The sequence below is a fragment of the Salvelinus namaycush genome, chromosome 14, assembly GCF_016432855.1.
Source record: "Salvelinus namaycush isolate Seneca chromosome 14, SaNama_1.0, whole genome shotgun sequence".
Lineage (NCBI taxonomy): Eukaryota > Metazoa > Chordata > Actinopteri > Salmoniformes > Salmonidae > Salvelinus > Salvelinus namaycush.
In genome coordinates, this window is record NC_052320.1 from 9,447,732 (window position 1) to 9,472,946 (window position 25,215).

Below are 25,215 nucleotides of genomic sequence, written 5' to 3' on the forward strand. Positions count from 1 at the left end.
TGACCAGCTCGGAAACCGGATTGCACAGCGGAGAAGGTACGGTGGGATTCGAAATGGTCAGTGATCTGTTTATTAACTTGGCTTTCGAAGACTTTAGAAAGTTAGGGCAGGATGGATATAGGTCTATAACAGTTTGGGTCTAGTGTGTCTCCCCCTGGAAGAGGGGGATGACCGCAGCAGCTTTCCAATCTTTAGGGATCTCGGACGATACGAAAGAGAGGTTGAACAGATTGGTAATAGGGGTTGCAACAATGGCGGCGGATAATTTTTGAAAGAGGGTCCAGATTGTCTAGCCCAGCTGATTTGTACAGGTCCAGGTTTTGCAGCTCTTTCAGAACATCTGGATTTGGGTGAAGGAGAAGCTGGGGAGGCTTGGGCAAGTAGCTGCGGGGGGTGCGGCGCTGTTGGCCGGGGTTGGGGTAGCCAGGAGGAAAGCATGGCCAGCCATAGAGAAAGCTTATTGAAATTCTTGATTATGGTGGATTTATCGGTGGTGACAGTGTTACCTGGCCTCAGTGCAGTGGGCAGCTGGGAGGAGGTGCTCTTGTTCTCCATGGACTTGTGTCCCAGGTTTTTTCCCCCAAGGTTTTGGAGTTAGAGCTACAGGATGCAAATTTCTGCTTGAGAAAGCTAGCCTTTCCTTTCCTGACTGACTGCGTGTATTGGTTCCTGACTTCCATGAAAAGTTGCATATCGCGGGGACTATTTGATGCTAGTGCAGTCCGCCACAGGATGTTTTTGTGCTGGTCAAGGGCAGTCAGGTCTGGAGTGAACCAAGGGCTATATCTGTTCTTAGAACTATATTTTTTTTTAAATGGGCATGCTTATTTAAGATGGTGAGGAAATTACTTTGAAAGAATGACCAGGCATCCTCACCTGACGGGATGAGGTCAATATCCTTTCAGGATACCCGGGCCAGGTCGATTAGAAAGGTCTGCTCGCATGGGGTGGTCGTTTGACCGCAGACCCATAGCGAATGCAGGTAATGAGGCAGTGATCGCTGAGATCCTGATTGAAAACAGCAGAGGTGTATTTGGAGGGCAAGTTGGTCAGGATAATATCTATGAGGGTGCCCATGTTTACGGATTTAAATAACAAAGATGTCAAATCAGGTAGCCCAAATTTCAATCTGAAGGATTAATGGTTTGTATTGACTGAAATGCATCAAAAGGTTTTGGGATCTGGTAATAAGTGTGTAGAATAGAAAATCTACATTGCTTTCAAATGCGAATTTGTCACTCTCCCTTCTAACGTGTCCCGTGCGGTTTGTGAACGTCCTGAAAGCTCCACCATTCAAAAGTTAAAGACAAACAGGATAACAAACTGCTCCGTCACAACGGTTTATAGCAGAAAAGCCATCTGGAATATTGGGTGGGACATGTTCCCCTCACATGCCAAATACACCTACGCATGTAAACAATGACAAATTCACAAATTAAAACAATATGTATGATCTAGGACAGTTCTCAGACTGTCAATGTTTTCTTTTCAGCTTAGATGGTCAGAATTGATCGTCGATGTAATTGTGAGTGCACAACATATGATTAACATTTAGCACTCTTATCCAGAGAGACTCAAAATGGAGCGCTCTTGTTGGGGTGTAGGTTTGACCGTAAACTGAAGGTAGGTAGGGGCTGTAACCTTTGCTGCACAGTATGCAAGCATCAGGGTCTGAAACTGGATGCATGCTTCTATTGGGAGCCAGCGGTGAATGCAAAAGGAGCGGGGGGGACTTGGGAAGGTTGACACCAGGCACGCTGTGGCGTTCTGGTTGAGTTTCAGGGGTATGATGGCACGGGAGCTTGGAGCCCAGCCAGCACAGAGTTGCCGTAATCCAGACGTGAGATAAATCTTGGTTATTCCAGACGTATAGTGCCTGGACTAGGAACACAACATACTTTGATAAATCAAAAAAATAATAATACAGAACTCAAAAGGCCAAATCAAAATAATTTATTTTTTTGGGTGACATTTCATACAGAGTTCTAGAATTTAGTGTGTCAAACACTTAAAACCGATCCGTTGCTATATTTGCTTGTTGCCACCCCAAACCCCAAATTTACAGAAGAATTCTACTGAAAACATTATGGAGGAAAAAAGAAAAAGAAAAAAAAACTATTCCTGTAGATTCTCAAGCTTGTCAACATTAATATCATTACCATATGCTTCTAAAATTCTTTCACATTACTTGAACAGTAAGATTCTTTTTAAAAACAAGTTAGTGCATCACCACACTACATCACTAGCTGCTCACAACTCATTCATGAATAAACAGCCTCAGTGAGTGATTAACTCAATTATAAACGGCATTACTAAACCCAAAGTCAATGCATCAAGTATTTCTCTCAGCTGAAATCTCAAACAATATACAATGTCATCATCTGCGTGCTTCTTTGCCAATTCGCTCTCACACACCTTGGGGAAACCAGCCAACCAACAGTAGGATTAAAATAAATACAATCTAAGTAGTAAATGTTGTACAGTACAAACTGAAAATCCCCATGTCAAATTTCTGTCTGTTTTTACCCAATTTTAGAACTGCAAACTCACCCTAAAAAAACAATATGGTGGTAGATGCCCATCTTTGACCAAAGCCAGCCTCCCTCTGGATGTTCAGCATTAGAACCAATACATTCTTCCACACACGGCTCTAGCAAAGGGTTAATAATAATAATACCATACAGCATAGGATACTACACCTCTTCAGTACAACTGGGACAAAGAGTTTACCCCCTGAAGGACTACATTACTAAGCCGACCTTTCAACTCCGCGTTCGTCCCAAATGGTATCCTGGTCCCTATATAGTGCAATACTTTTGACGAGGGCCCTGGTCAAAAGTTAGGGCACTATATAGGGACGAGGACGCCATTTGGGACACAGAGAGCCTACCCTACCACGTCAACTAGAACTATAGGCAGCTGGCACATAGCACATAAATGGTCTGATTGTTTAACCCTTTACTTGGCTGCCAAATCTACTATATAGGCTAGCTAAATCCATCTCGGTTAACAGCACTCTTTAGCCCAGGGTTCCCAAACGTGGTCCCAGGTGCACAGCTTGGTTTTTGCCCTAGACCTACACAGCCAATTGAAATGACACTCATCAAGCTTTGATTATTTGAAATCAGCTTTGTGGTGTTAGGTTAAAAACCAGAACGTGCAGCCAAGGGGGGGCAGGACTGAGTTTGGGAAACACTGCACTACCCCTACTTCAATCTGATACTTCTAAACCATATTTTTTTATTTTATTTTTTACAATACACAAAAATGAGTTGCTAAACCTGAATATCCTCCATTGATGTGGGGAGAAACCAAACAGATCTTGCCAAGACCATTTAGGCCACCTAAGCAGTCAGGTTTGACCGCATCAACCTTTCAGCCTGGTCCCAGATCTATTTGTGCTCTTACCAACCCCATTGTTGTCAATGTCAAGCCAAACATGACAAATCCATAAGTAAAGGCAGAAACAGACTGGCACCCATCAACATATATTTCCTAAGTTTCCAAATACAAACATATCAGGAAATGAAGATAAAGAGATGAACGAACTTGAAAATGAACAGGTTTGGACCAGGAAACTGCGATCTCAACAGGCTGAGGAGTGCTCTTACCCCAAGTGGACCCGTTTGCAACAACAAAGCAGTCACATACAGTTAACTGACAAAATAAGGGAAACACTTGAGTAAATGAGATCAACACCGGTGTGATTCCTGAGTTATTTAAGCAATTAACATCCCATCACGCTTAAGGTTGAGTAAATAAATGCTGGCCAGGCCATTATGTTGGCTATCATGGCTATGCCAATATAGGTAGGATGACAATGCCCCCATCCACAGAGCACTGACAAAGTAAACCATATGCCATGGCTGTCAGTCACCAGATCTCAACCAAATTAAAACACTTATGGTAGATTCTGGAGTGGCGCCTGAGACAGCATTTTCCACCACAAACCAAACACCAAATTAGGAATTTCTTGTGTAATAATGGTGTCACATTCTTCCAATACAGTTCCAGTCACTTGTGGAATATATGCCACGGTGCTCTGAAGCTGTTCTGGCAGATCATGGTGGCCCAATGTCATATTAAGAGACACTTTATGTTGGGGTTTCCTTTATTTTGGCAGTTACCTGTATATGCCACAGACAGCTCAAGGGCGGGGGGGAAACGAGCATAAAACTAACTTGATTATTACCAATTATTTTGGTTGAATTCTTTACTGATAACATAGGTGAGCCAATCATTAACAACACTCATATCTTTAACATTTTTCATGAATAAACATTATTAAGAGGATAATGTCTAACTGGCCAATTTCAGGGAGTTGATTCTTGAATCCCAATGAGCTGTTCATTTGTTCCATGAAAACCAGTGAACTGAAGTGTAGCACTCTGTCCCAATCTGTTTGCTTAGCAACAATCGACGCATAAAACAGACATCTCAATCAATCACATCTTATTTCAGTCAGTCATTCATCCTTGCCGAACGTACACAAAAGAAAAAAAATAAGATAGTCGTTGTTAGTGATATCTTTGTTATGTACACAACATATGCATGTATGTTAAGTTCTTTAGTGCATATGTTCCTTGTAGACCAACATCTATTGTTTAAAATCTAAAATGTAGAGGGCCTTAACACAGGGCCCAGTGTGCAACCTCTCCCCAGGCAGAGTAGCAAAGGAAACTAACTCCAAATAAATCATTGATTTTAAATTCTGCTAATAATAGATTTGTTTACGAGGCCTAAATTATATATTTTTCCTTTTTCAAATCACTCCGAAAGTTAGTTGATACTTATTTAGATGTTGGTTCTTTCTCCTGGATGTCCCCATTTTAACTTCATCAACAAAGCTTTTCTTTCTCTGGGACAGTGTTCCAGGAGGCAAGGGGGGGGGGGGGGGGGGGATTACCACTAAGGTTGTTGCTTTTATATGCATTGATTTTCTTTATATATATCCATATATATATATATATATATATATCACACTTTTGTTTGTTTGTTTTTGTCAGTCATATCAGAAGTTTTACTTTGGCGACACCGGGGGGATGTTCTGCTCTTTGCCAGTGTGTCGGGGGCCTCCTTGGGGGGAGCTGCGTCGGGCCAGTTGGGGACCCCGTCTCTGTTCATGGAACTTGAGGCCCCCAGAGCTCCCCTGTCTGGGGGGTCCATTGTTGCGGTAGTACCGTCCATCCCGGGAGTCACGGTCTCGATGGTCACGATCACGTGGTCGGCTCTCCTTGCACTCCCAGCCCCCATCCCTCTCTCTCTCCTGGGCCTTGTCCTGCCGATCTCCCCTGGTGTGGTCGTCTGGGCTGGTGGTGGAGCTGGATCCTGGCTCCTCTGCTTTGTTGACGCGCTGCTCACGCAGCGGCTGGGCTGGTGTGGAGGAGGCCGAGGCTGGGGGGCCTGGAGGGGGGGCTCGCTGGCACACCTCGGCATAGCTGAGCTTGCGGGGCTCCTGAACGAGAGACAAAAAAAATGAGTTAAGATGTAGATGTTTGGGCTAAGGTCAGAGAAATCAATTATGTTTCATAAGACAAAGAAGCAATCCTTATGTAACACAGATCCACCATGTGTAAATGGCTAGAGTAGAGGTCCAGTATGATCATGGTGTCTTACCAGTGGTGCAGGGGTAGTAGTGGTGGTGGTGGAGGCCAGGGTGCTCGGTGTAGCTGGTGTAGAGGACACTGTGCTGGGTTGGGGCTTGGGGCCAGGCACAGCTGGCTGTGTGGAGGGGGGTCCGGTTGGGTTGGTCCCAGAGGTAGCAGGTCTATGTGGGGTGACTTTGGGGGCTGAGGGCTCTGCCACCCTATCCCACTTCTTCTCCTGATGTGGTACACTACAGAAGAAAATTAAACACCACCATTAGGACCGAGGCAGACCTGTACCTCCCTATTTGACCTCTACATATCATGATTCTAGTCAATTCAACCTTTACATGAAAATGCTGAGGAGGAGAATGACCAGCAGATAGGCCTAAGAAGTAGAATACTTTCCACTCGTAGGTATTCATTTAGTCTCTAAACAAAGAGTACGTGAAATGACGGCACAACTGTTACCCTAAAAAATGAGCAAAAAATGAGCCTGTTTCCTTACCTGGGGGCTGGGACAGGGGCGGGGGGTGCGTGAGGGTGTACAGCAAGTTTGGCTGTAGGCTGAACAAGACTAGAGACAGACACTGCCTCCTCATGTCCTGGGGCTGAGGCTGGGCCGGCATTCACTTCCTTGTTGGCTAGTTCCGTTGTCTACAGAGAGGAGGGCACACTGAAGTGAGCATATGACTTGATCTGCATGTGTAACTCCCATTTTCCATTGATGTGTCAACGTGTGATTTATACAACAGTCTGAGTTAATTGTATCCATCTCAGTATTAAGGTATGAACAACCACAGGGATCCAGTGTTTACCTTGTCCCTGTTCAGTCCTCGCACCACGTCAGACATCCTGTTCTCCAGTAGGGGCTCTCCCTGGGTACTGGCCACACAGCCCGGCAGCGGGGGGAAACTAGTAGTAGCCAGGTCAAACTTAGGGGGCGCCACCTTTACCTCAGCCAGAGGGCTGGGTCTCTGGAAGGACCAAGAGAGAACATTAAACATGTTAATGCCCTCAATGAGGAAATTCATTTTGCACCATAAAACTCAATGTACAGCCACACAATGTAACAGACATTAAACCATAAGCTTAAAAACAACAGACATGCACCAGGAAGTAGATAACCGGTTTGGTCCTAATTAAATACATTATTCAAAAGCCAGCTCTACATAGTTACTGTAGTAAATTTTGTAACGTTACCGTGATCCGCTCATCCTCTCTCCTCCTTCGCGTGCCTCTGTATGTCGTCCTTCTGTAATGGAGGACAGAAGAGATGCTTCTCTTTTAGAGATGGTGCTGAAATTTGTACACTTGGTTCTCTGTAAACTGGTTGGTTTTACATTCTCCATCTCAGACCTTCAGATCTCATAATCTTAGCGCTCATCGGGACAGGTGTAGAAGATAATAGCTTCGGGGAGAGGAGGAGCAGAGGTAGAGAGGGGGAGCAGAGGGAGAGGAGAAAGAATCCCAAAACCATCCTCACTCCACAGCCTGATTTCCCTCCTGTGCATCAAGTTGTCATCACTAGGTCTGAGATGATTCAGAGGAATTCACCACTTCAAAAACCCAACTACATTGTTCCAATAGGGGGGAAACAATACCTCACTGTGTGTTATGTCATGTCATAACATCTGGTCCAGATAATTTTTACCAGTTAAAACACCAAGGTTAATAATAGTGTCAGCCTCACCTTCCGCGTACAGACATGCTTCCATCATCATTGGGGTCCGAGGAGGTGGAGGAGAGGTGGGGGAAGGTTGAGGTCGGGTCCGGAGGTGTCTGGGTCTGCAGGGGCCCAGGGCCAGGGTTGGTGGTGGGGGGCTGAGGGCTCCTCAGGCCAGTCAAGCTCTCCAGGGGGACAGGGGCCACAGATGTAGGGGTCACTTCACCTGGTCTCCCCACCTGGGGTTTCACATGGTTCCTGAAAGACGAAGGAGATGTGATAACAGATCCAACCAGGTTTAGATACATCTGGGTCGTATTCAATAGGCCCCAAACAGAAAACTGACAAACAGGGAGGGACTTCCTGTACTAAACCAAAAAGAAAAATGTAATTGTTGCAAAACATTTTGCTACGGTGTGCCCTAATGAATACGACCCAGAGTTAGAGGCTAATCTTGGCACAACTGGGACGGGAATATGTGGTGGGCAATAAAATAATAGCATGCAGTATGTTGGCCAACTCCTGATGACAAATACAGAGGCAAGCAAAGAAAACCACAAAAAGATGAACTTGGTAAGAGTATTACAATACTTCTTTTCCCCTTCCTTCCATTGGTTCGTTTTTTCCAATCCATACTTAAAGACCTTCAGATCTCAATCTTAGCACTCATCGGGACAGATATAGATATTAAATAAATTCAATGAGAGGTAGAGGAGTGCACCAGACCGCTCTTCCTCTATGAACATCACTTTCTCATCTTAAGGTCCAACCAGTGTTTGCAAAAAGAGTACAATAGAACGTGACACTTTCATTGTGTGTTCCTGCTATGGTTGGATTCTTACAAATGTAAACTCAGCAAAAAAAGAAACGTCCCATTTTCAAGACCCTGTCTATCAACGATGATTTGGATTTTTACAAATTACTTCACAGATCTTCATTGTAAAGGGTTTAACTTCTTTGGGACTGGGGGGCAGTATTGAGTAGCTTGGACAAAAAGGTGCCCAGAGTAAACTGCCTGCTACTCAGGCCTAAAAGCTAGAATATGCATATCATTAGTAGATTTGGATAGAAAACACTGAAGTTTCTAAAACTGTTTGAATGATGTCTGAGTATAACAGAACTCATACGGCAGGCAAAAAAAAAAAATCCAACCAGGAAGTGGGAAATCTGAGGTTTGTAGTTTTTCCAAGTCATTGCCTATCGAATATACAGTGTCTATGGGGTCATATTGCACTTCCGAAGGCTTCCACTAGATGTCAACAGTCTTTAGAACCTTGTTTGATGCTTCTACTGTGAAGGAGGGGGGAATGAGAGCTGTTTGAGTCAGGGGTCTGGCAGAGTGCCATGAGCTCAGTCTCGCGCGCTCCCGTAAGAGTTGGCTGCGTTCAATTGCATTTCTACAGACAAACGTATTCTCCGGTTGAAACATTAATGAAGATTTATGATAAAAACATCCTAAAGGTTGATTCTATACTTCGTTTGACATGTTTCTATGAACTGTAATATGACTTTTCGTCTGAACTTTCACCTGGACCTGCCCGCGCCTCCTGAGTTTGGATTTGTGTACTAAAAGCACAAACAAAAAGGAGGTATTTGGACATAAATTATGGACTTTATTGAACAAAACAAACATTTATTATGGAACTGGGATTCCTAGGAGTGCATTCTGATGATCATCAAAGGTAAGTGAATATTTATAATGCTATTTCTGACTTCTGTTGACTCCACAACATGGCCGGTATCTGTATGGCTTGTTTTTGTGTCTGAGCGCCGTACTCAGAATATTGCATGGTGTGCTTTTTCCATAAAGTTTTTTTGAACTCTGACACAGCGGTTGCATTAAGGAGTAGTTGATCTTTTAGCAATGTTTATTATGAATATTTCTGTAAATTGATGTGGCTCTCTGCAAAATCACTGGATGTTTTGGAACTACTGAACATAACGCGCCAATGTAAACAGATTTTTAGATATAAATATGAACTTTACCGAACAAAACATACATGTATTGTATAACATGAAGTCCTATGAGTGTCATCTGATGAAGATCAAAGGTTAGTGATTAATTTTCTCTCCATTTCTGCTTTTTGTGACTCCTCTCTTTAGCTGAAAAAATGGCTGTGTATTTCTTTGACTAGGTGCTGACCTAACATAATCGTTTGGTGGGCTTTCGTCGTAAAGCCTTTTTGAAATCGGACACGGTGGCTGGATTTACAACAAGTTTATCTTTAAATTGGTGTAAAATACTTGTATGTTTGAGGAATTTTAATTATGGGATTTCTGTTGTTTGAATTTGGCGCCCTGCAATTTCACTGGCTGTTGGCGAGGTGGGACGCCATCGTCCCGAATATCCCAGAGAGGTTAAACACTTTCCCATGCTTGTTCAATGAACCATATACAATTAATAAACATGCACCTGTGGAACGGTCATTAAGACACTAACAGCTTACAGACGGTAGGCAATTAAGGTCACAGTTATGAAAACTTAGGACACGAAAGAGGCCTTTCTACTGACTCTGAAAAACACAAAGATACCCAGGGTCCCTGCTCATCTGTGTGAACGTGTCTTATGCATGCTGCAAGGAGGCATGAGGACTGCAGACGTGGCAATAAATTACAATGTCCGGACAGCTGATCGTCCTCGCAGTGGCAGACCACGTGTAACACCTGCACAGGATCGGTACATCCGAACATCACACCTGTGGGACAGGTACAGAATGGCAACAACAACTGCCCGAGTTACACCAGGAACGCACAATCCCTCCATCAGTGTTCAGACTGTCCGCAATAGGCTGAGAGAGGCTTGACTGAGGGCTTGTAGGCCTGTTGTAAGGCAGGCCCTCACCAGACATCACCGGCAACAACGTCGCCTATGGGCACAAACCCACTGTCGCTGGACCAGACAGGACTGGCAAAAAGTGCTCTTCACTGACGAGTTGCGGTTTTGTCTCACCAGGGGTGATGGTTAGAGTCCCGTTCATCGTCAAAGGAATGAGAGTTACACAGAGGCCTGTACTCTGGAGAGGGATCGATTTGGAGGTGGAGGGTCCGTCTGGGGCGGTGTGTCACAGCACCATCGGACTGAGCTTGTTGGCATTACAGGCAATCTTAAACGAAGTGCGTTACAGGGAAGACATCCTCCTTCCTCATGTGGTACCCTTCCTGCAGGCTCATCCTGACATGACCCTCCAGCATGACAATGCCACCCGCCATGCTGCTTGTTCTGTGCGTGATTTCCTGCAAGACAGGAATGTCAGTGTTCTGCCATGGCCAGCGAAGAGCCCGGATCTCAATCCCATTGAGCACGTCTGGGACCTGATGGATCGGCGGGTGAGAGCTAGGGCCATTCCCCCCAGAAATGTCCGGGAACTTGCAGATGCCTTGGTGGAAGAGTGGGGTAACATCTCACAGCAAGAACTGGCAAATCTGGTGTAGTCCATGAGGAGGAGATGCACTGCAGTACTTAATGCAGCTGGTGGCCACACCAGATACTGACTGTTACTTTTGATTTTGACCCCCCCCCTTTGTTCAGGGACACATTATTCCATTTCTGTTAGTCACATGTCTGTGGAACTTGCTCAGTTTATGTCTCAGTTGTTGAATCTTATGTTCATACAAATATTTACACATGTTAAGTTTGCTGAAAATAAACGCAGTTCAGCGTGAGCACTTTTTTTTTTGCTGAGTTTATTTGTTAAAAAGCAGTGGATGCATTTCTCAATGTAAACCACCATACAATATTAACAAGTGGTTTCCCGTACCAGTTCTCCAGCTCAAATTAAATGGCTGATGCTCAAATTAAATGGTTGAAATGGCAGTTGACAAATGAAAATGTACCAGCCAAATATTTTGGACTGACCAGATCTTCATTCCCCTGGCTACAGCAGCTAGTGGTCTTAGTTATATAGTCATCATATGAATCAGATGTCATAGGATCTCACTCACTTCTTAGTAAAGGACATATGTATTTGGTAACATGACTACATTGCCAAAGTACAGCTGTAATAATGAAACATCTAAATTAAAATTGAGATAAATTATGAAAAGAAACCAGATGGATGGTCAGGATGATGAGAGAAACAGTTGACTAAATGGAGGGCTAGCTAGGTCACTTAGCCTAACTACGATCTGGCCCATTTAGTATAGCTCATATAAACAGAGTCTAAACATAAGTTAGGTCAAATGAGTTAACAAATCCTAGCTGTCCATTATGCAAGAACATACTGTATCTTGACATTGGTTATGTTAAAGAGCTGTACTGCTTTGGCCCAGTTCTAGATTTAGCCATTAGGTTGTAGACTGGTATGGTAAGAGATGGGTTAAAACTGAACTGTTATGAACTGACAAAGCGATGAAGCTGATTCTAGACAGTATAATGGCTGTACCTGAAGGTATTTATTACTTTCTTTCTTGAATAGAGGGGGACACTGTGGGGACAGACCGTAAGAGAACAGGGAGTGGTTCAGTCAGTAATACCCATAAACTATTCATATGGAAATGCATCCTCTCTGGTTTTATGGAAGCCTAAATGGCATATACACCGCATTCAGAAAGTATTCAGACCCCTTGACTTAGTCCACATTGTTAAGTTACAGCCTTATTCTAAAATGTATTAAATCGTCTCCCCCCCATCAATATACACACACACACACACACACAATACCCCATAATGGCAAAGCAAAAACAGGTTTAGAAATAGTTATTTTAAATAAAATATATCACATTTACATAAGTATTCAGACCCTTTACTCAGTACATTGTTTTAGCACCTTACAGCGATTACAGCCACGATTCTTCTTGGGTATGACACTACAAGCATGGCACACGTGCATTTGGGGAGTTCCTCCTATTCTTCTCTGCAGATCCTCTCAGGTTCTGTCATGTTGGATGGGGAGCGTTGCGGCACAGCCATTTTAAGGTCTCTCCAGAGATGTTCGATCGGGTTCAAGTCCAGGCTCTGGCTGGGCGACTCAAGGACATTTCAGAGACTTGTCTCGAAGCCACTGCTGCATTGTCTTGGCTGTGTGCTTTGGGTCGTTGTCCTGTTGGAAGGTGAACCTTCGCCCCAGTCTGAGTGTTCTGGACAGGTTTTCATCAAGGATAACTCTGTTCATCTTTCCTTTGAACCGGACTAGTCTCCCAGTACCTGCCGCTGAAAAACAACCCCACAGCACGATTCTGCCACCACCATGCTTCACTGCAGTGGTGGTGCCAGGTTTCCTCCGGACATGATGCTTGGCATTCAGGCCAAAGAGTTCAATATTGGTTTCATCAAACCAGAGAATCATGTTTCACATGATTTGAGAGTCTTTAAGAACTCTGTCAGAGTGACCATGTTCTTGGTCACCCCCCTGAACAAGGCCCCTCTCCCCCGATTGCTCAGTTTGGCCGGGCAGCCAGCTCTAAGAAGAGTCTCGGTGGTTCCAAACTTCTTACATATAAGAATGACTGAGGCCACTGTATTCTTGGGAAACTTCAATACTGCATAAATATTTTGGTACCCTTCCCCAGATCTGTGCCTCGACACAATCCTGTCTCGACGCTCTACGGACCTGTCCTTCGACCTCGTGGATTTGTTTTTGCTTTGACAAGCAAGGTCAACTGTGGGACCTTACAGTATATAGACAGGTGTGTGCCTTTCCAAATCATGTCCAATCAATTGAATTTACCACAGGTGGACTCCAATCAAGTTGTATAAACATATCAAGGATGATCAATGGAAACATGAAGCAACTGAGCTCAATTTCGAGTCTCATAGCAAAGAGTAAATACTTATGTAAATACGTTATCGGTTTGACATTTTTTGCTCTTTATCTCCCCAATGGTATCCAATTGGTAGTTACAGTCTTGTCCGTACGGGAGTTCGAGCGATGGGACTCGGGAGAGGAAACGGTTGAGAGCCGTGTGTCCTCTGAAACACTACCGCGCCAAGCCGCACTGCTTGACGACACAATGGCCGCTTAACCCGGAAGCCAGCCGCACCAACATGTCAGAATAAAACACCATACAGCTGGTGACCGTGTCAGCGTGCATGCGCCCGGCCCGCCACAGGAGTCGCTAGAGCGCAATGGGACAATTGTGCACCGCCTCATGGGTCTCCAGGTCGCGCCCGGCTGCGACACCGGAATCAAACCAGGATTTGTAGTAACACAGCTAGCACTGCGACGCAGTGCCTTAGACCGTTGCACCACTCGGGAGGCCCTGTTTTTTTTATGTTTAATAATTTTGCAAAAGGTTCTACAAACCTGTTTTCGCTTTGTCATTATGGGGTATTGTGTGTAGATTGATGAAGAATTTTGTTCATTTAATAAAGTTTAGAATAAGGTTGTAACGTAACAAAATGTGGAGAAAGTCAAGGGGTCTTAACACTTTCCGAAGGCACTGTATATCTTACGGCCACAGACTCATGAACATGAATTAATTTAGATATGCATTCATCAGCTGTCAGTCAAAAGTTAAACCCAAGTCAACCCTTTTTGGATGAGCAGCATACGTTAACGGCAGACATAATGTACGCTTTTGATAGATAATCTTGAATTTTAAAAAAACATCCTCAATCTACAACTTCTGTGTGGCTGAAGCCTTGCTCTACAGAGAATTAAAAACTAAATGTCATAAATTCCTTTTCAAGTCACCAATGTTACTATGGTTTAACCATTTACCCCACTCACAAACTGGAATGCAAGAGTTCGAAGCAGATTCACCCACAGAAAGAAACTCATTGCACTTCAGAGAGAATACTAGACCAACTTTCAACGTACCGGTTTCTGTTGAAGGGGCGAGTTATGTGGAGGGAGTTGTTGCCAGTCTTGTAGTGTCCAGGAGAACTGAATCCATTCACAAAGCCACTGTTGGGAAACGGTGCCTGAAGAGACGGGGGAAAAAATCATATTTGTTTATTTCTTAGACAACAGAATTCCTCCTTTTTGTCTGATCAGCCTAACCTCCTGACACACAGAGGGGTTGGAAGCACAGGGTCAGCCGCAGTGTACAGCAATCCCATTTATACAGATCACTGTTGAACAAACAATAACTTAATAAAATATTTTTTAATTGTAAATGTCATCTCATGTACAAGAGAAGTTACCAAGAATAACCGATATAAATGAATGAAGTTTCAGTTAACACAATCTACTAGGATTAGTTTATAGCGTTCTGCATCTCACCAAATATTTTCAATATTATTTATAAAACCATTTAAAAGGATAAAGTCTAAGATGCTCACCAGCGGAGTCTCGAAGTAGGGTGTAGGAGAGGTTGTCCAGGTCTGTGGTACAATGCCGTAGAGAGGGTACTGCTGCTGAGGGCTGTAGACGTGCTGCATGTACAGGTTAGGGTTGTACTGGGTCTGGGTCGGGGCAGACTGCTGGGCTGTGTACAGGCTGCTGTCCATGCTACGGTAGCCATTCTTAGCAAAGAACGTGTTGATGGCTTTTATCCTCGCCTGGAAGAAAGAAGTAAAAAGTTTTAGAAACTTGTGAAATGTGTCTTTGGCTTCACAACATGATTGGGAAGGGAGGAGAGATCAATAAAGGGACATGCTAGTTGAGGGAAATTACAGACTTAATTCGCAAGTGATTGATAGTGTTATAATGCAACTCACCATGATAGGTTTTCCCTGAAATGTTTTCACCTCTTCTCTTAGATATCTGTGTGCCTGAAAAGGACAGAAAGACTCAGACAGGCAGTAATTCCATAACTCTTTTCAACAAAATTGGGACTGATGACAGCTTAATGCCCATTACACCAATCAGAAGCCTTAACACGGCTTTATAAACCAATCAGATCCAGCTTACCTGTTGAGCATCAGTGTCAGATTGGAATGTGATGTACCAGTTGTTGTTGTGCGCAAACTCTACACTAATGACTTTCGGACAGTCGTCACTTTTAAAGAGAGCCTCCACTTCCTTAGGGAACAAAGAATACATTTTTTATTAAATACAGCAAATAAGATTAAATACAGCAAATGTGCCAGCGTTGTGACTGACGGAGGCGTACATACACCAATTAACCTTTTTCAATAAGACATTGTCTGTAACATGGTTGTGTATTGACTATAACATGACTAACATGTTTGTCTTACCTCTATAGGTGTTGTCTCAGGAACCTCCCTCAGTATGATGATGCAGCGTTTGTGATCAGGACGCACCTTCTCTCCTTGCTCATCCACCTGAACCATTGGAGAGGCTGAGAACCACAAGCATGTCAGGCTCAGGGACACAAATGACATCATTATCGATCCACATACAGTAACTAGCAATGTAGTGGGGTGGGGGGGGGGGGGGTCCATCCCTCTTCTACACTGCCCTAAACATATTTCCGTAGGTGCGTTTAAAAAATAATCCATACCATTCGATCACAAGCCCACGTGGTCACAGAACTGTTTGTGCAGTCTTGCCAACTCCTATGGTCACGGTATTACCATCGGAGTTGGCAAGAAAAGACGAAAACAGATTTGTGACCAAGTTACATGGTTCCAAAAAAAACAGGAAAAAATACAAATAAAACAAAGGTTTTGTCCCCTTACATCGGAGCACGTCCAGGATGAGCTCCATGTCAGTAGTGAGGGCCTTGATGCTCTCCATGCTGGCGATGGTCCATATGGGGACAAACTGGTCACTGTCCATCTGGGACATCAGGTATAGGTCCTTGGACAGGTTCTCCCTACACAACAAACGAGGGACAAAGGTCAAATCATAAAAGATACATGCTATCAACCATGCACATGTATTCAAAGGAATACACTTATTACAATCACTTATCCAAAAACCACAAGACTCTGGGTCATTCAGTAGGGCATAATGTAGCAAAATGTTTTGCAACTAAAAAATACATGCAGTTTTTATTGGACAACTTCAGGTAGTATCTCCCGTTTCAAACATAGGAACAACTACGCTCACCTAGAGGTAGAACACCTAACCTAAAACAACATGTGTCCTCACCGAGAGGTAGAACACCTAACCTAAAACAACATGTGTCCTCACCTAGAGGTAGAACACCTAACCTAAAACAACATGTGTCCTCACCTAGAGGTAGAACACCTAACCTAAAACAACATGTGTCCTCACCTAGAGGTAGAACACCTAACCTAAAACAACATGTGTCCTCACCTAGAGGTAGAACACCTAACCTAAAACAACATGTGTCCTCACCGAGAGAAGTAGAACACCTAACCTAAAACAACATGTGTCCTCACCGAGAGAAGTAGAACACCTAACCTAAAACAACATGTGTCCTCACCGAGAGAAGTAGAACACCTAACCTAAAACAACATGTGTCCTCACCGAGAGAAGTAGAACACCTAACCTAAAACAACATGTGTCCTCACCGAGAGAAGTAGAACACCTAACCTAAAACAACATGTGTCCTCACCGAGAGGTAGAACACCTAACCTAAAACAACATGTGTCCTCACCGAGAGGTAGAACACCTAACCTAAAACAACATGTGTCCTCACCGAGAGGTAGAACACCTAACCTAAAACAACATGTGTCCTCACCGAGAGAAGTAGAACACCTAACCTAAAACAACATGTGTCCTCACCGAGAGAAGTAGAACACCTAACCTAAAACAACATGTGTCCTCACCGAGAGAAGTAGAACACCTAACCTAAAACAACATGTGTCCTCACCGAGAGAAGTAGAACACCTAACCTAAAACAACATGTGTCCTCACCGAGAGAAGTAGAACACCTAACCTAAAACAACATGTGTCCTCACCGAGAGAAGTAGAACACCTAACCTAAAACAACATGTGTCCTCACCTAGAGGTAGAACACCTAACCTAAAACAACATGTGTCCTCACCGAGAGAAGTAGAACACCTAACCTAAAACAACATGTGTCCTCACCGAGAGAAGTAGAACACCTAACCTAAAACAACATGTGTCCTCACCGAGAGAAGTAGAACACCTAACCTAAAACAACATGTGTCCTCACCGAGAGAAGTAGAACACCTAACCTAAAACAACATGTGTCCTCACCGAGAGAAGTAGAACACCTAACCTAAAACAACATGTGTCCTCACCGAGAGAAGTAGAACACCTAACCTAAAACAACATGTGTCCTCACCGAGAGAAGTAGAACACCTAACCTAAAACAACATGTGTCCTCACCGAGAGAAGTAGAACACCTAACCTAAAACAACATGTGTCCTCACCGAGAGAAGTAGAACACCTAACCTAAAACAACATGTGTCCTCACCGAGAGAAGTAGAACACCTAACCTAAAACAACATGTGTCCTCACCGAGAGAAGTAGAACACCTAACCTAAAACAACATGTGTCCTCACCGAGAGAAGTAGAACACCTAACCTAAAACAACATGTGTCCTCACCGAGAGAAGTAGAACACCTAACCTAAAACAACATGTGTCCTCACCGAGAGAAGTAGAACACCTAACCTAAAACAACATGTCCTCACCGAGAGAAGTAGAACACCTAACCTAAAACAACATGTGTCCTCACCGAGAGAAGTAGAACACCTAACCTAAAACAACATGTGTCCTCACCGAGAGAAGTAGAACACCTAACCTAAAACAACATGTGTCCTCACCGAGAGAAGTAGAACACCTAACCTAAAACAACATGTCCTCACCGAGAGAAGTAGAACACCTAACCTAAAACAACATGTGTCCTCACCGAGAGAAGTAGAACTCCAGCTCCTTCTTGAGGGACTCTGTCAGTTTCTCTGACGAGAGGGGCTGTTCCTCTGTCAGCTTGGTCTCCCCTTCAAACCAAAATGTGTTCAGTGAGTATGTAATATTGTCAGATAATTACATGAGGTCCGAAAAGAGATCCGTAAGAGGTCTGCCTGGATAATGCATTTGTAACCGTGTTGTAATTTGTCAGTGAGAAACATACAGCCTTGTGGCTATAATCAACTAATTATAACAGTTGTAATCTTATGGTGGATTATGTGTACTGTAGTTTAGTCCACCATGCTTTAAAACTAACCCAAGGTCCCAGTTGTAGTCTCAGCAGGGGTGAAGGCCAGGTCTGGAGGATCCATGCCGTTCACAGTGATCTCAGCTGTGGCTGCTGCGGAGGAGCTGCTGTCCTCCAGGGTGGTGAAGCCTACCCTGTACGGTTTACAACCGGTGGAGGGCACAGACTCTGAATAACAGGGATGGGAGAGAGTGGGAGCGACAGGGGCACCATTATTATTAGATTTATTAGTTAACCTGTTAAGGCTAGGGGGTGCTGTTGTCACTATTTATGGAAATCGTGCAATTTTTGAAACGGCTTCCTACAAACTTCTTGATCGTACAATATGCATATTATTATTATTATTGGATAGAAAACAGTCTATAGTTTCTATAGCCGTTGAAATTTTGTCTCTAAGTGGAACAGAACTCATTCTACAGCAATTTCCCTGACATGGAGTCAGATTTCACACATTTTGGCCCCTGTTCTGGAGTCAGTTTTAAGGCCACTGTTATTCCTATGAGTATACGGACACTGCTTACGTCTTCCCCTGGATGCCTTTACGTGATGACGCTTTGAATGGTATCGATTGCCCAATCACAGCCACTATAAATGAAAAAATCCTCTAGGTAGGAACTCTTTTCTAGGTGCGTCATGCGCGCGGAGGATACCGACCTACTGTTTTTCCAAGCATTAGTGTAGCCAGTTATATTTCTCCGGTCATATTTTTACTCGTTATAGGAGTTAAAAACATCATAAGGTAGTTAATTTAAAGCGTTTTATAGCAATTTATATCCGTTTAGTGCGATTTTGGGACATTTATTTCTGAGCCACTGTGAATCTCTGGGCACCGTTCCAGTTCATGCCGAACGCAATGTGCATTTCTGCATGGCAAGAGGACAGCTTTCGACCAAAAGACGATTAGACCCAAGAAAGGATTCTTTGCCCAAGATTCTGATGGAAGAACAGCTCAAAGTAGGAACAATTTATTATGATAAATCGTGTTTGTCGAAAAATGTTAGTGGCTTAGGACGCCATCTTTTTTGACGTAGCTTCGCTTGGCGCAAACTGTATTGAAAAGTAAGGATAATTTAAAAAATGTAATTCCGCGATTGTATTAAGAATTAAATTGTCTATCAATCGCTGTCCACCCTATATTTTTTAGTCACGTTTATGAGTATTTATGTATACGACTAGATCACTGTCTAATATGGCGCACGACATTTTCTGACCAGCTCGGCTACTTTTCTCATTGTATAACCACGATTTTGGTGGCTAAATATCCACATTTTCGAACAGACTGTATATGTATGTTGTAATATGATGTTACAGGAGTGTCATCTGAAGAATTCTGAGAAGGTTAGTGAAAAAATTAATATCTTTTGGCGATGTTGACGTTATCGCTGTCTTTGGCTAGAATCAATGCTGGGGTAATGTTTGGACATGTGGTATGCTAATATAACGATTTATTGTGTTTTCGCTGTAAGACACTTAGAAAATCTGAAATATTGTCTGTATTCACAGGATCTGTGTCTTTCGATTAGTGTATGCTGTGTATTTTTACGAAATGTTTTATGATTAGTAATTAGGTAAGACACGTTGCTCTATCTATTTATTCTAGTCGATTTGTGACGGTGGGTGCAATTGTAAACTATGATATCTACCTGAAATATTCACATTTTTCTAACAAAACCTATCCTATACCATAAATATGTTATCAGACTGTCATCTGAGGAGGTTTTTTCTTGGTTAGTGGCTATCAATATCTTAGTTTAGCCGAATTGGTGATAGCTAGTGGTGTTGGTGGACAAAGAAAAAATGGTCTCTTTTGCTAAGGTGTTTACCTAATAGATTTACATATTGTGTCTTCCCTGTAAAACATTTTAAAAATCGGACATGTTGGCTGGATTCACACGATCTGTATCTTTCATTAGCTGTATTGGACTTGTTAATGTGTGAAAGTTAAATATTTAAAAAAAAATTTTTTTTTGAATTTCGCGCCCTGGCTTTTCAGTGGGGGGGGGGGGGGGGGGGGGGGGTGCCGCTAGCGGCACCCCAGTCCTAGACAGGTTAAAACCTCTCTGGGATAGGGTGTAGTATTTTCACGTCCGGATGAAAAGCGTGCCCAAAGTAAACTGCCTGCTACTCAGGCCCAGAAGCTAGGATATGCATATTATTAGTAGATTTGGATAGAAAAAAACTCTGAAGTTTCTAAAACTTTTTGAATAATGTCTGAGTATAACAGAACTGAAAGGGCAGGCGATACCCCGAGAAAACAATCCATCTAGGGAAATTTTTTGAGGTCAATCTGTTTTCCATTGGGTTTCTATGGCAAGCCCGTTTTAATAGAAATATGCTTGCAGCTCCTACGGCTTCCACTAGATGTCAACAGTCTTTAGAAATTGGTTGATGTTTTTCCGCTGAGTAATGAATAAGTAGCCCTTTCCTTTCTGAGGCTCGAGCCAGGTGGACTGTTTTGTTTGGGGCGCGTGACACCTGAAGCTCGGTCCACTTTCATTTTATCAGCTATTGAACACGGTATAGTCCGTCTTAAATTTTATTGATTATTTACGTTTTAAAATACCTAAAGTTGGATTAGGAATGTTGTTTGAAATGTTTGGACCAAGATTACAGGTAACTTATTAGATATTTTGTAGTCATGTTGGGCGAGTTGGAACCGGTGTTTTTCTGAATCAAACGCGCCAAAAAAGAATGGACATTTTGGGGATATAACGATGGAATTAAATTGACCATTTGTGATGTTTATGGGACATATTGGAGTGCCAACAGAAGAAGATCTTCAAAGGTAAAGCATGAATTACATCGTTATTTCTGAGTTTTGTGTCACGCCTGGCGGGTTGAAATATGATTGTCATGTGTTGGTATGCGGGGTGCTGTCCTCAGATAATAGCATGGTTAGCTTTCGCCATAAAGCCTTTTTGAAATCTGACACGGTGGCTGGATTAACAAGAAGTCAAGCTTTATTTTGGTGTATTGCACTTGTGATTGTATGAAAGTTAAGAGAATAATAGTGTAAAAATTGTATGAATATTTAGTCGCCCATTTGAGATCCTAACTGTCTATAGGCCTGCGCTGGGACGGAAAGGGGTCTTACAGGCCTGCGCTGGGACGGAAAGGGGTCTTACAGGCCTGCGCTGGGACGGAAAGGGGTCTTACAGGCCTGCGCTGGGACGGAAAGGGGTCTTACAGGCCTGCGCTGGGACGGAAAGGGGGTGCAACAGGGTTCCCCATGATTGACTTCCTATATGTCTCCTGCTGTACCCGTTTGGCCCTTTTCAATAAAGAGAGATGATGTTCTCAGTAGAAACAGGCCTATAGATTTCAGTACATGTGGCACAGTATATGTATTGGTAGGTGCTTCCTGTTGTCAGCAATAATAGCTCATCATGGACTAATAAAGTTTATTGAATTGATTTGGTGGATAAGATGAAATTTCCTTACAATGTAAAAGCGCTTTGAACATTTGGAAAAGCATTATATAAATCAAATATGCTTATGATTCTTAGGTAGGGCGCCAGCAACGACAGGGTTGTGGGTTCAATTCCTACCAGAGCAAAATACATAGTTTTTATTTTATTCGTACTTTATACGCAACTATAAGTTGCTTTGGCTAAAAGAGTCTGCTAAATGGTATATACAGTAATATTATATGTTATTAAATGGTATATAGTATTATAATGTTATTTCTCACCTTCAGTGATGTCAGCCGGGGGCCACTGTGCTCCATCGGGGCCGTCAGCAGGGGCCTGCCACACCTTGGCATTGGGGTTCAGACCTGCGCCCTTGGAGGTGACCTTGGAACAGGGGCCCAGGAAATACAATGGAACATATGGATTGAAAAATGCATATATAAAGCCGCTCCAATCCAAGACAACATTAAATAGATTTACATGATGTATGTTACTGTACATTACACCATACACAGTGATACATGCACACACTGATAAAAGCAGGATGATCTCTTTACAGGGTGTCCTCTGATTGGCCCCATCACAACAAGGGAAATACACATGACCCCCATTTGCATTTACACATACTGAAAACAAAACAAACCCAAATCCGGTTGAATTTATGTTTTAGATTGACTCAGTTCTCAGTTAACCGAGTTAATTAGAAAATCATTGAAAATGTGCATGCTGCAAATTGGTTTAACAGTTGTACTATGCAATTATTTAACATTGGCAGAGGAATGTAGCAGGCAGGTAGCCTAGTGGTTAGAGCGTTGGACTTGTAACCGAAATGTTGCAAGATTGAATCCCTGAGCAGACAAGGTGAAAATCTGTCGTTCTGCCCCTGAACAAGGCAGTTAACCCACCGTTCCTAGGACGTCATTGAAAATAAGAAATTGTTCTTATTAACTGACTTGCCAATTTAAATAAAAGGTTAAAAAAAAAATGTTTTAACTGATCACATTTATTCGGGATTACAGTCTCAACATTTACTGAAATACAGTACATCAATAATACAAAAGTCAACCGAATTTGATATGTATCAAACGCCTAAAAAAAAGTTACATTTGTTTCCGTTATGTAATTATTGGCACAACACACAAACCCCGAACCCGAAAGACGCATAAATAACAACGTAAGCCATTGGAAACCAATTGAATTCGTGGTCGATTCCCATACATGTTTTTCATTCCAACCACTGATTGCTAATATGATCACAAAACCACTATCAGTCACTGGCGACTCGCGAGTATGTTGTCCGGCCTACATTTAACACAATAAAAGATGCTTACCTCAATAAATAAAATCATTTTATTTGACTTCCTTGATAACTAATATGTAAGACGCATATAATATAATGCGAGCAACAGAGAAAAGCAGAACTTGAGATGCTTTACTTTTGTAGTTTAAAGTTCAACATGTGGTTCTCGCTCTTCTCCACCTACATCCTTGGCAGTGGGACCCACATGTCTCTGCAGAGAGCGCGCTCTCTTCCGCAAGTTTACCGCCAACCCAAATCCAGAACGGCTGTTGGCAGACAGCTTTGTCAATCTCAAACCCGACAAAATAAAAGGAGTCTGTTGCTCCTGCTACCCCTGCTGGTGAGCACTTTAACATTTCTGATTATACTTGAGGCACGTGCCACTTTCTCCCTCCTCCCAGTGTTCTAGAATCGATAGAAAATTCGGAAATTAGTATTCTTCACGAGAGCATGGGCGGATCCCCAGGCGATACATTTTTAAAGGATTGGGTGGATTTTACAAAATCTCGGCACTAATCCCAATAAGGCGTAGAAATGTCTTGTTGAGCTGTCAATTATGTTGAGTGGGTGTGAGACAATAGGTCGTAGCCAGGGGTGTCAAATTTAATTTGATATTGTTTCACTGTAGGTAGGTAGTGGCACGTGTAAAGAAATAAATAATAATAAGGCAACCTTCCACTGGGAGTCGTTCCTAGTGACCACCTGCTACAAAATTGATCTACCCTTCTCGTAGTCTACTCCTAGCAAGAGCAGCTGTCACATCTCAATATACACTGTTCATGATTGAGTGGTTTCAAAATCATGTGATATGGAACAAACATTACACACATGAATTCCGTGAAAGCAGTCTCTGTGTAGCGAAACAACTCGGATTAATCTGGACATACGTGCAGTGCTAACTAGATAGCTAGCGTACTGCTGGTTGTATCTCGTTAGCCCCAGTTTTTAAAGTCGGCTGATATTTGCTGTGCTGCATAGGCCGGGTATTTGCAATGCATGGTAGTTAGTCTGGCGAGATTAGGCTAGTTTATGCTAGTTTTAATTCGGTAAATGTGCTTACTGGTTAGGTTGCATAGCTAGTTGGGCGATATCCGTGCCCGCCATCTCCAATCGATAGTATAATAAATATTGACACTTATGGCACTGCATAATGATTACTCAGCAAATTGCTGCATTTCCTAGCTTGGCTGCTAAACTAGCAAATTCAATCGCTGCCAAAGTAGCTAACGTTAGCTGACTAAACTAAACTGGCAGAAAAACGTTACAGTTTGGCTATTTAGCTTAGCTGGCAAATTAAGTTATTGGGGGACTACTCGTTACTCTAATTTCAAAGGACATAGTTAAGAACGCGTCAAACAATATATTAATGCTTTTAGCGAGCCAATTTAGCTAGTTAGTCGTTACATAGTGTATCCAACGACAGCAAATCAATCATTCACCAGAACATATGGTAACGTTAGCCATAAATCATCTCAGTCAATTTCTCGATGTGAATCAGATTGGTAGCTTGCAGAAAATATGGTAATAACATTAGGTAATATTCTTGGCCTCAGCCTATGACTGGAGCATGACCCTATTTAGAGAAGGGCAATGACGGCAGGCGACAAATCAAGTTGGTGGGACGCAATGGCAGGGGGATGGTGGGATGGTGTGTAGACTAGCTAACGTTAGCTTAGCTAGCTAGTAGGCGTAGAGGCCGCAACTCACCATGCCGCCTGATCCTCCCCCGATCCCAAGTGGTGTCTCTTCCTCCCCACAGGTCTTCGGCCCCGGATCAGCCTCCTCCTCCTGCAGCAGCCGCGGCTCTCCGCCCTGGTCCGAACTCATCGGCCGCTCTTGGCTCACGTCTCCCCCGTCGTTTTCCTCCCAACCCCCCGGCCCGTGTTCCACCCCCTAGTCTCTCAAAGTACAGGTTTCTGTCTACAATCAATCGGGTTATCTCCTGCTAGACTTGTTTAGCCAACACCAAAAGATACTTGCTAGCCCTGGCTGTTTAGCTAGCAAAGCTATCCTACTTAGCTAGCTAGTCAGCTAGATATTAATCAACGTTGGTGAATCAAGTTCGCACGACAATATATTTACAGACGAAAACTATGCCAGAGTATGCCTCTACTTTTACCAACCACCTTTATCACTAATGTTTCTTCCCCCCAAAATTTAACAAGCGTCAAAGCCGAAAGGCGCATTCCTAGCCGGGCGACCGAAGCGGACACGCACCTTTACTAAGAGCAGGCAGACATTGGTAAAGGGCGCCACCGTCCCGACTCACACTGCGGCTGGAAATGACCTTTGGAACGTTCGTATTTTCTGCTTCC

General features: G+C 43.2%; 1 protein-coding gene across 1 annotated transcript; it reads right to left on the minus strand.

Moving 5' to 3' along the window:
* Positions 1 to 1,937: 1,937 nt before the first annotated feature.
* LOC120059102 (la-related protein 4-like) lies at positions 1,938 to 25,156 on the minus strand. Its single transcript, XM_039007910.1, has 16 exons — positions 24,608 to 25,156; positions 21,882 to 21,984; positions 18,200 to 18,358; positions 17,885 to 17,972; positions 15,776 to 15,912; positions 15,332 to 15,435; positions 15,045 to 15,155; positions 14,852 to 14,905; positions 14,474 to 14,692; positions 14,010 to 14,113; positions 7,279 to 7,509; positions 6,789 to 6,840; positions 6,404 to 6,562; positions 6,094 to 6,242; positions 5,617 to 5,836; positions 1,938 to 5,455 (listed from the first exon to the last, which is right to left on the minus strand). The coding sequence occupies exons 1-16, from the start codon at positions 24,725 to 24,727 to the stop codon at positions 5,021 to 5,023; spliced, it is 2,445 nt and encodes an 814-aa protein (XP_038863838.1). The 5' UTR covers positions 24,728 to 25,156; the 3' UTR covers positions 1,938 to 5,020.
* Positions 25,157 to 25,215: the final 59 nt, after the last annotated feature.